This window comes from Orycteropus afer, unplaced genomic scaffold, assembly GCF_000298275.1.
Source record: "Orycteropus afer afer isolate SDZICR_OR568_19922 unplaced genomic scaffold, OryAfe1.0 scaffold00276, whole genome shotgun sequence".
NCBI classification, from domain to species: domain Eukaryota; kingdom Metazoa; phylum Chordata; class Mammalia; order Tubulidentata; family Orycteropodidae; genus Orycteropus; species Orycteropus afer.
Genome location: NW_006921863.1, coordinates 2463549 through 2476058, shown reverse-complemented (window position 1 = coordinate 2476058; position 12510 = coordinate 2463549). Strand labels below are relative to the sequence as shown.

At 35.6% G+C, this 12510-nt stretch overlaps 1 protein-coding gene across 1 annotated transcript in view; it reads left to right on the top strand.

Annotated features, from left to right (window-relative positions):
• The first annotated feature begins 3563 nt into the window (after nt 1-3563).
• The window catches only part of VCAN (versican), a 127215-nt gene continuing 118268 nt past the window's right edge, over nt 3564-12510 (top strand). The window contains exons 1-2 of the mRNA XM_007950544.1: nt 3564-3633; nt 10523-10900. Coding sequence (XP_007948735.1) covers nt 3564-3633; nt 10523-10900 — 448 coding nt within the window. The remainder of the gene's footprint in view (nt 3634-10522; nt 10901-12510) is intronic.

Sequence of the window (12510 nt, the reverse complement as noted above, 5' to 3'; positions counted from 1 at the left end):
GAGCCATGTCCTACGCCTCACCTGCCTGGATCCCACATTTGGTCCAGTGCTGCAAAAGTCTGGGGTTGGAGTCTTTAAAACCACTAGGGAGAAATAAGAAAAAGGAGAGCTGTTTTCCCTTAAAAAACAAAACCAAAACCTTTTGAGACCACGGACATATATGCAGTAAGACGCCTTCTAAGCAGATGTTGTAATGAGTACCTGTACACGTGTTATGCCTGAATAAATGAAGTACAGTTTTTCCCTCCCCAGAAACAAACAAAAACACTGTTATAAGGATGAGGTATGGTTCGAAGAGTTAGACTTTTGAATCTTGGATAGGCGGTTAGAATTTAGAAAACCACGTTCCCCATCAGAATCCCACAGTCACCTCTGGTTTTGTTAAGTGATCTGACACTCTAGATGTTGGCAAATATCAAACACTATGGATTCATGTTAAGTATTCAATTGCATTAATTACAATGTGTTGCAAGTGTTAATTAGCTTACATGGCCATATTCACAAATGGTGGTTGGCCCTGCCACTTTAAAGTACGATTCTGAATAGAACGTAGAGACATTGGTTGTTCATTTGGTCTACAAACTTTCCCCTGGGGGCTGTTTTGAGCCCGACACTGTGGAAACATTGTGAGAATGAGTAAATGTATTAAGAGGCCAATTCTGCCTTCCAGAAGCCTGCTGTTCTATAGAGGAGATAAAATATATTCAAAATTAGTGAGATAGAGTACATAGCAACAAGTTAAAGGACAATTTATTGTCAGCAATAAAGTTGTACACTGCTACTAGGGTGGTAGCCCAGGTTACAATTTTCAGATCCAAGAGCTGTCAATTCTTTTGCTTTTATGATTAGTGATGAGAAATCAGAAAGAGAATACCTATTGAAAGCCTGAATTAGTAATTTTGGTAATAAAATTTGAATATTGAATACACTTTGACACTGAGCTATACTTTATATGCATTATTTTAATCAACTCTAACAATAACACCAATGGTTAAATACTAATTCTCAGTATTAAATAGTCACAAAAATGTGATTAGGGAGAGTTAGTTACTTATGAGAGTCACAAACTATAAATGGAGGATGTAGAACTTGAATTCAGGGCTACTTGACAGCACAGCCCAGGCTTTAAAGACTATGCTTTAAAGGTTTCCTTGGAGAAAACAATAAAACTGAGAACAATTTTTTCTTGAAGGAGATAGGAAATTATTATTTACAATGAAAGATTTCTTATTCAGAGTCAGTTAATATTCATAGGATATTAATAATATAAACTTTATAGAAAGTATGTGAAATTGATACAGTTATTTTTCCTTGGAATATTTTAATGGCATTTAGATATAGATGTGTATTGTTTTCTTGCTTGTATCTTATGAGAAATTCAGAAACAGAACTATTTGGAATTTCCCAATTAGTGTTTAACTAAGTCTATTAGCATATCCCAGTAATCCAATAAATAATAAACATAATTATCAAGGTTAATTTAGGGTTATCAACCATATAATTTTCAGTGTGAGTTGTCACATGGCCTCAAAGTGAAATATGTGATATGCACGTATTAGGTTATAAAAGGGTCTTTCAGGAAATACCTAGAATTAAATATTTTATAATTTGTTCTAACATCTTTCTACATATATGAAATAAAGAAATCAAATGCAGAACAATATTACAGAGAAATGAATAGCTGTCATATACTATGAAACTGAACTTAAGCATGAATTAGACTTGGATTCTTATAGCGCATATATATCTATATATATGTATATAAGGAGCTCTGGTAGCATAGTGGCTAAAGCACTTGACTGCTAACCAGAAGGCTGTGGTTCAAACCCACCAGCCACTCCTCGGAAGGAAGGTTGGGCAATCCTACTTCCGTAGTGATACTGCCTCGGAAACCCAAGGAGGGGTCGCTATGAGTCGGGGCCGACTCGACGGCACATAACAACAACAACAACAACAACAAATATGTATTATATATATATATTCAATCTAGATTTCCTACATAATACAGAATTTAAAAGTTTTATGAAGAAGGTGTAAGGAAGTTATTCAGGGCATCAATTACGTGACAGGATACTTTCAACTGCAAGTAACAAAAAGTCTTCATTTAACTGAGTTTAAACAAAAAACAATATATTATCTCACATAAAAATAAATCCAAAGGTAGGGCCACTCTAGGTGACTCCTGAGGACTTAAGTCTTGTCTCTCCTGATTCTCTCTCAGCTTCACTGACAGAGGTTTCTTATACACTCATATATGCAAGACAGCTACAACACTTTTAGGGAAAAAATGGTATCATGACAATGTCTAGTGGAGAAAAACAACCATCTCTCTCATTTTTCTTTTCTTAAGATGAATACCTTTCCCAGGGGCACCCCAGTATAGATCCTTCACATCTCATCGGCCAAAATTGAGTCACATGCTCATTCAGAAACAAGTCACTGGCAAAGGGAATGGGACTACTGTAATTAGGATAATCAGTATCATCCTTTTAAACCGGGGTTGAACCCAGACTTTTCGAGAACATATGACCATGTGAAGGGGGGAAAATACTGCAATAGAATCACAGTTTCATTAGGAAGGAGAGAGGAATGGTTACTGGGTTGCCAATCAACAATGGCTGTTATGGAAGAGTTCTAAGTGTAGCTGAGAAGGACACAACTGTGGAGAACAAATATCTTCTGCAGTTCTTCTGAAGTTGGCTCTTTGATTTCTAGATGGTCTCCAACACTGGTATTTTTTCTCTCCATAACCATAGCTTCTTAGAAATTTGAGTTGAAAGGGACTAGTCTGAGACTCAAATTGTTAAATGCCTTGCCCAAAGTCACAAGTAAGTTAATAGCATAGCCAAGGGCAGGGTTTCATGACTCTCAGGACAGGGTATTTTCTTTCATTCTTTGTCCTTGAGACTTTAGAACTGCTGCAACTGCTTTCAAAACTCATGGCTAGCATTGGTCTCTTTTGTAATTAACAGCTCCTTATAATACATTTATTTTGTTTCTGCAGCCACCTAGAAACTAAATCAAATCTGTGCTTTAAAAATCCTGCTGAGATCCTTACTCTCTGTTTTTATACCATGTGCATGAATCACCAATGTGTTCCTCTTCACCACTGACACAAATTCCTTCTTCTCAATATCTCCCTCTATTGGTTTCCCATCTTCTCTTATTCCATTCATGACCAGTTTCCTGTTTCTAAATAGACTTTGTGGTCACCCTCCCTCTTTGGGCCAGATCCTAGTCTCCAGTTACTTAGGCTGTGGTCTGTATTGTTCTTCCTACAGCCTACTCAGCTGTGGTTGTCCCACATATCCACATTGTTATATGTCCCCAAACTGGGTTCTGGAATTATCTTGGTAACTACTGCATTAGGTGAGATCCAAACTAATAATTATAGTGTTGGAACAATTTTCTCATTACATGTTTACTCCTGTTTTTATAATCCAAGAGAAGCTGCTTTTTGTACTTGTATTATATACAGTGCACTTATAACATGTGATTTATGGCTTGCCACAAACCTGAATGTTTATAACTTGCTTTGCATTTTTCTTCATTTCTAGGGCAAGATGTTGATAAATATAAAAAGCATCTTATGGGTGTGCTCAACCTTAATAGCAACCCATGCACTACATAAAGGTGAGTGTGGTAACAGCTCCATCGGTGCTATTTGAAATCAAATGTTGAGTACCAGGGGATGAAATGACAATCGGAAATTACTGAGAATTAAGGAATAATTTTCATCCATTCAATGCTGAAAATTTTCAGCTAAATAGTATTTGGCTGAAAATAGTGGTTTTATATAAGTAAAGTAATGAACCGTATGATAAAAAGGTAAGTAACTTCCCAGATTACTTTCTTTTTTTTTTGCCCGTGGGCAAAGGCTCATATTTGGCATTGAGAATATTTTAAAATCCATCTTCTTCAATATTACTTAAAGACTTTCCTCTAAAAAAAGAAAGATTATTAAACATGTAAGAGTCTAGAGTTTGAAAAGAGCCAAGAAAGTAAAGAGAAGGCTGACAACCAAGTCTTTACCCCAACTTGTCTTTCTTTTTTTTTAATATGAGTAGTCGGACACGTATGTATTGTTTTTCTTAGCTTTAAATTTTGTATCAATCTAATGAGTGTTCTAAGGAGCTCTAGTAGTGTAGCGGATAAGGGACTTGACTGCTAACCAGAAAGTCAGCGGTTCAAACCCACCAGCTGCTCCATGGAAGGAAGACTGGTCAATCTACTTCCATAAAGATTACAGACTCAGAAACCCAATGAGGGTCGCTATGAGTCGGAAACAACTTGATGTCAGTGAGTCTGATTTTTTTGGTTTAGTGAATTTTATTCGAATTTTATTGTTTAATATATTCAAGGAGATATGTCAAAGAACTGGAAGAAAGATCAAGTAACAACACTGAGTTTAGTGACCTGGCTTCCGCCTAGTGTACCTGTCCAGACTCAGCTCCCACTTCCTCCCCACACTCAGCCTATGCTTCAGATGTTCTAAAACAATTTGTAATTTCATGCCAGACTTTCATTCTTGGTTTTTTACATATAAATCCCTCCTTTCTCTTATTTTCTACAGTTCTACCTCGAAATAATTCCTTCACACTCAAATTCAAGTCTCACTCTTTCCTCCTTCCCTTCATTCCCTTCCTCCCTCCCTTTCTTTCTTTCTTTCTCTCTCTCTTTTGTCTTCTGGGTATCTGAGAATACCATAGTTGTACATTGTTCTAATTTTCATTAAATTTAATCTTGTAGTTATAGGAGACAGACAATAAACATGTAAACAAATAAACAAGCCAAGCAATTTCAGATTGATGAAAATAAAGCAGAATGATGGTATAAAGAATGGGCCGGGTCGGGAAGAGGCCTGTTTTTTATCTTCTAGCAGAGTGCTTGACACGTTTTTAGCACTTAATTATTTTATATGTTGAGTGAATAAGTGAATGAATAAAGAAATGAGCAAAGAAATTAATGTCTCCATAAGCAATCTAGATGGTTATTAGAGTATAGGGTCCATTGGGTAACAGCCTAGGAGCTGTCTTCTTGAACTTCTTCAGGAAGTTAAGCACTGGTGAAGATCACAGAGAGGATAGGACCATGACATTCAGTGAAGAGGGAGGACTTTGAAAGGAGATGTGGAGATAGGAGTTGGTTTTGGTGGGCAATGATGGAAGGGGAATTACACAGAAAGTAGTGGGAGAAAAATGAGGGACATGGTAGACATCCCTCCAGTTAAACAAATTTAGACCTTCTACTTAAAACAAAGAAATAACTCACAAAAACAATAGAGGAGTGGTGGTAAAGCACTTACGTGGTAGTGCCTCAATAATATTTTAAAATAGTAATAATAGCTAACAGTAGTAAATAATTTCTATGTGCCAGGACCAATTCTAAGTATATTACATAGTAAATTTATATAATCTTAACTTTCCAGTGGGGTGGATATTTCTGTTATGCCTGTTTTGCAGATGAGGAAAGCAAAAAGAGACTTAGTGGCACAACTAATATGCAAGATCACAAAGCAAGTTAGTGATGGAGCTGGGAGTTCAACCCAGGCAGTCAGACTCCATGGTCCATGCCCTTAACTACTATATTATGCCTCATTCCAAAAATCAAGTTCTTTGTGAATCCGTGATTACTATTAAGAGATGTAATTAATTTAGGCTAATTTCAGAATAATTTTATTTTTTCTTATTAGTGGCAAAGTAGAAAACTTAAGATTCTCAGAAAACAAATTTGCCAAGTCTATAGTTGGATACAAATAGTAATCTATTGAATCAACACAAGTGCTTTCATCTTAAGGAACTCAAGAAGTCAATGACAAAAATGAATGAACACTGTATACTGATTATTGATTTTATGCTAACACATAAAGAGCTCTTTATTTTTTAACAATTCCTGTTATATTAGATTACAAACTGTCCTGATCAGTAATTCTCTAGCATAGGCCTAGTTACTTGACTATTCCTCTAATGGTAAGAAATGGAGGCATGCATAATCATGCATCATTGAATGAACGAGAGTGATATTCACCATTTGAAAGAGTGATAAATTCCCATATTCTCAATCTGACATCTATTTGGCCATAGTTTCTGTATGTGTGTGTGTGTTTGGTCAAATTGTGCAGATGGAATTTACATCATCTTTACTTGGCAGAATTTACTGACAGAAAATGAAGGGTAATTGATCATTCATTATTTAGATCTTTCTCCCTTACTGTACTCATTTAGACCAAAACCATCTGGTGGGAACAGTGAGTTTTTGTTAGGATTCATTTTTATTACTCACATTGTCAGAGTTTCAAGCAAGTTCCTGCAGGTAGCAGATTTTTTTTTTTTTTAGCATAGTCTATAAACATGATACACTGAACTACTAAAAATCTTTCTTAAAATATTTAGATTTACTGAACTTAGTTCTTTTTACCCAGTGCATTAAGACCCAAGATTTAATACACAAAAGATATGACCACACAGCTCTTTGTTAATCTTGTTGTTAAGACTAGATTCTACAGGACTGTGCATTTATATCTAACCTTATTTACTTAAATAATTAGAAAGTTTATATAATTAAATAATGTTAAAAGCTTATTTAATTAAATAAATAAGCTTTTAATGTTCTTATATCTGTAAACATCCAGAACAATACACAGCCCTTGGGAAATTTACTTTTTGATGTCATTTTGTTCCAGTGTTCTCTTTTTATAACCATACAATTATTTAGCATTATCTTAAAATTCAGAAATCTCCCTATTTGATATACAGGGCTGGATCTTATGTCTTCCCCTACATAAAATTATTCTAAAATTATGAAAAGAAAGTATAATCTAGTGATAAATGTTATTCACTGTTATCGAGTTGGATCCCACTCATAGCGACCCCTCCTTGGGTTTCTGAGGCGGTATCACTACGGAAGTAGATTGGCCAACCTTCCTTCTGAGGAGTGGCTGGTGGGTTTGAACCACCAGTCTTCTGGTTTGCAGTCAAATGCCTTAGGAATTAGAAATCAATTATCTTCTACTCATTTTGAAGGAGAGATGTTGTTCATTGTTAGGTCCATAGAGTCGACTCTGACTCCTAGTGACCTTATGGACAACAGAACGAAACAATGCCCGATCATGTGCCATCCTCACAATCCTTGCTATATTTGAGCCCATTGTTGCAGTCACTGTGTCAATCCATCTTGTTGAAGGTCTTCCCCTTTTTTACTGACCCTCAACTTTACCAAGCATGATATCCTTCTCCAGGGAATGGTCCCTTCTGATCTTATGACTAACGCAGGTGAGACAAAGTCTGGCCATTCTCACTTCCAAGGAGCATTCTGGCTGGACTTCTTACAGGACAGATTTGTTTGCTCTTTGGGCAGTCCATGGTGTTTTCAGTATTCTTCATCAATACCATGATTCAAAGGCATCGACTCTTCTTTGGTCTTCATTGTTCTTTATCCAGCTTTCACATGCATATGAGGTGATTAAAAATACTGTGGCTTGGGTTAGGCACATTTTAGTCTTCAAAGTGACATCCTCCTTCTTCATACTTGAAAGAGGTCTTCTGCAGCAGATATGTCCAGTGCAATATTGGACAATGTCTAATTTTTTGACTGCTGCTTCCATGGGTGTGGATTGTAGATCCAAGTAAAATTAAATCCCTGACAACTTCAATCTTTTTCCATTTATCGTGATGTTGCTTATTGGTCCACTGTGGGAATTTTGTTTTCTTTATGTTGAGATATAATCCATACTGAAGAATTAGTCTTGGATCTTCATCAGTAAGTGCTTCAAGTCCTCTTTACATTCCACAAGCAAGGTTGGGTCATCTGCATATCACAGGTTGTTAATGAGTCTTCCTTCAATCATGATGCCCTGTTCTTCTTCATGTCATCCAGCTTCTTGGATTATTTGCTCAGCATACAGATTGAATACACATGGATATAAAAGATACAATCCTGATGCACACCCTTCCTGATTTTAAACATGCGGTATCCCCTTTTTCTGTTCGAACAACAGAGTCTAGGTACAGGTTCCTCATGAGCACAATTAAGTGCTCTAAAATCCCCATTCTTTGTTATCCATAATTTGTTATGATCCACACAGTGGAGTATCTTTGCATCCTCAGTAAAACACAGGTAAACATCTTTATAAAGTCTTATACTTTATACCATAACTGAGGTGATGGTGAAGCTGTTTATTCTCCATCAACAAAGTGATATTTTATTTATGGTAGAGAAGATCATCTAATTCTTTAGGAAGCAAGAAAAAAAGATTTCATGGAGCATATGATGAATGTAAATTAAGAGGTTTTCGCCCACAGAGTCCTCACTCTTTCCTTTCCAAGGACTCTCATTCTTGGCAAAAAAAATAAAAATAAACTAAAAAGTTCAAGATATCTTTGTGCTGTCATTATCTTCTTAATTGGATCAAATTTATGAAATTTCTAAAAGGTTTCACTTCAGATAGTAATAAAAGAATTCCTGGGTAGTGCAAACAGTTAATGCACTTGGTTGCTAATTGAAAGGCTGGAGGTGTGAGTCTACTCAGAGGCACCTTGGGAGAAATTAGCCATTGATGACCCTAGGGAGCACAGTTCTATTCTGACACACAGCCTGACACACTGGCATCACCATGTGTCAGAATGGACTCTATGGCAACTGGGTGGTTGGACTCTGAAAGGGAACTAACATAAGACTTCTTATGAGATTTAATTTAGAAATAGGGGAAGAACCCAATCAATATCAAACCTAATGAATTCAATTATTTGTAAAGAGACACATGTTCTAGCCCAGGTTCTTTCACTGACCAGCCATGATCTTGAGTGTCTCTTTCAGTGGAGCATCCTTAGTAATAGATTGGGTCGGTGTCATTCTGAGGTCAAGCTTTAAGTAAGATAATTTATTTTGTAAGCTAAAGTGACCATTGAAAATGGAATTATTCCTCTGATCTTATGTCCTAGCATACTAATAATCTCAGTTACATTTTAAAGATTAATTGAGTACAGCTAATAGACAGCATGTTTACTTTTACTTTTTTAAAAAATTATTTATCAGTCTGGTTTTGGACAAACTATATATAGATTAACCATGTGATTTTAAAACAATACTTTGTAAAAATGACCACTATAAGTTTGAAGTAATTTGTGATCTCTACTGTAGATAGCATAGTGCCTAAGGCACTTGACTGCTCACCAGAAGGCTGGCCGTTCAAACCCACCAACCACTCCTCGGAAGGAAGGTTGGGCAATCCTACTTCCGTAGTGATACTGCCTCGGAAACCCAAGGAGGGGTCGCTATGAGTCGGGGCCGACTCGACGGCAAACAACAACAACAACAACAACTGTAGATACAATAAATATGTTGATATAATTAATACTTTAATTATTTTGGATTTATTTGTGTTATATATAAGATTTTATAGGGTAGTCTTTTTTAAGTTCAATTTCAATCTTTAGCAATAGAGAAAGTTTTTTTTCTTAGAGCATAATATCTCTATAATATCTCCCTGCTATTTTCAAAATCATTTATCTGCAACTGAATTCATGTGTCTACATTGAAGCTATATCATTTCAGATGCATTTACATATTGAATGTGTGTTAGCAATAACTTTAACCATGAACACCCACTGTTAGATACACATCATTCTTTAAATTAAAAATTATTATATACTCCACCTAGTGGTTACTATTAACTTGCAGACCATATTTTCATCAAGTGAGATTTGCTTGTGCTTTAACAATAGTTTATATTCTTATTACCAAAATGTTTCTTTTCAGCCTAATTAGTAGGCCCCTGGGGCAGGCAGATGGGTTCTTATGACTGAAAGAATATTTTCTTTTACATGTAATGATGTTGAATTGTAGTCAATGTATACTTAATCATTAAAAGTTCAAGGGCTTAAACAGAAAGATGTTCTGCAGATAAATATTTTAGGAGGGCTGGGTGAACAGTAGCCAGCTTTCCCTCAAAAGATAATTGAGAGACAGAATTTCATGGCAAAGTGATCACAGCTGGATATTCCATTATAATGAAGGCCTTTTGTTCAAACCCAGGACCAAAGAGAATCTTTTAATTAGACTTATCCCAGCTCTAATCCAATGAAGTACTTTTATAAAAATTCTCACTTCCTTCTTTGAATTTATTTAAATTTCCCCTAAGGTAATGTGGGAGTTATCTTAAATGTTTTTCATCATCTACCTGTCGACATAATCTTCACCTTTCAACTACTCTTTATCCTTCTGCCCTTGATTACCTTATTATGCTTAATTTATTTTATCACATAATTTGTTCATGTTAAACACTAAGTTTCAAATACTTTAAAATGGAAGATATGTTTCAATACATAAAAGGAACACTATTAATCCCTGTTATAAAACATTTTGAATGCTATTCACTGTGTATAAAATTATTCTAATTGTTTCACATATTGAAAGTATAAACCAAATCACTATAAGAGTTTCTTGTCCATTGACACATTTAATACACAAAGTTTTTTTTTTTTTCCAATAAGACTGTTAATCTGTTTTTTTCTCTTTCTTCTAGTCAAAATGGAAAAAATTCCACCTGTTAAGGGCTCCCTCTCTGGAAAAGTCAGCCTACCTTGCCATTTTTCAACCATGCCTACCTTACCACCTAGTTATAACACAACCAGTGAATTTCTTCGAATTAAATGGTCTAAGATTGAAGTTGACAAGAGTGGAAAGGATTTAAAGGAGACAACTGTTCTAGTAGCCCAAAATGGGAATATCAAGATTGGCCAGGGTTACAAAGGAAGAGTGTCTGTGCCTACCCATCCAGAAGATGTGGGTGATGCCTCACTCACCATGGTCAAGCTGCGTGCCAGTGATGTGGGTCTCTACCGCTGTGATGTCATGTATGGGATTGAAGACACACAAGACACTGTGTCATTGACAGTGGAAGGTAAGGATTTTGGAATCTGTAAGAAGGTAGTATAATATGATATCTGATTCAGAAGTACTGTGATAGGACACTCAAAAGTAACTCTGCTATTCATAAACAAAAAAAAAAAAACCAAATTCACTGCTATTGAGTTAGATCCAAATCATAGATACCCCTCCTTGGGTTTGTGAGGCAGTATCACTATTGAAGTAGATTACCCAGTCTTCCTTCTGAGGAGTGGCTGGCAGATTTGAACTGCCAGCCTTCTGGTTAGCAGTCAGATGCTTTAGGCACTATACCACCAGAGCTCCCCTGTTATTCATAGTTCTGGATAAATGGGAAAAACAATCAATTCAGCAGTCCATGTCTTTTACCAGAAATGAACTATTTTCAGTTCTGGGGGTCAAGGCAGGTGACTTTTTTTTTAAACAAGTTTAAATTAAATGTAGTAAATGTTGTTGTTGTTATGTGTCATCGAGCCAATTCTGACTCATGGTGACTTTAATAAACAGAGTAGAACTGCTCATAGAGTTTCTTGGCTTTACTCTTAATAGGAGCAGATCACTAGGTCTTTTCTCCCACAGAACCACTGGTGGATTTGAACCACAAATCTTTAGGTTAGCAGCTAAGCTCTTAACCATTGCACCACCAGGGCTCCTTATTAAAGTGTGTTGTTATTGTGTGCCGAGTATACTGAAAATAATGAATACCTTAGGACATAGTAAACAGTTCAATAATCATTATTTCAGTGTTGAGATCTATCAGTTTCTTCAAAAATATAATGTTTGATCTATATGTTTTTCAGTACCTTATTTTCTCACTCCCTTAATATGATTATTAAAGTCTTTGAGTTTGCTTTTAAGAAACATAAATTCTATTTTATTGAAAAATGAGGCACTTAATAAGTACTATGGTGCATATTACAGTGCCTTTAAAATTCCAATATTAAATACTTATTGAGTGGAATCAAGAAAAAGAATTTAGTGCAATATTTTTTAAGGTTAATACATAGGTTGTTATCCATTAAAGCTTAGAATGAGAACTTTTTGTTTTGTCCCCTTTCAGTGGTAGTTTATATGTCATTTGAATTTAAGTTAGGAAACAAAGCAAAGAAAAATTGCTTTAATTGGGTGCACACATAATGCCATACCTCTTGGAAGGATATTATTTTGGCAAGATCTTAAGCATGATTCTAGTACCGAGACATGAGGGAACAGGTTTTCTTCCAACTTTCCATTTTCCTATAAAATAGTTACCTTTCAGGAATATATACAAAGGGATTTATTAAAACTCTTTCTTGTGTAGCCAAAAGGAAATACCTTGAATTTTAGAATCAACAAATCAACTTTCTGAACATCTATTTACATTCACATTATATTGCTTCCTTTTAAAAATCTACTTTCCTGTTGTCTGGGTATCCATTAAATATCCTGGGCTCTTTTAACCTTTTTATTATTTATTTTAGTTAAGCTAAGATTGTTGTACCATGATCTCTTTTATTTTATATCTATCTATTGATCTATATTTATCCCTATCGGAAGGAAGATGGGGCAATCTACTTCCATAGTGATACTGCCTCAGAAACCCAAGGAGGGGTCGCTATGAGTCGGGTCCAACTCGACGGCACATAA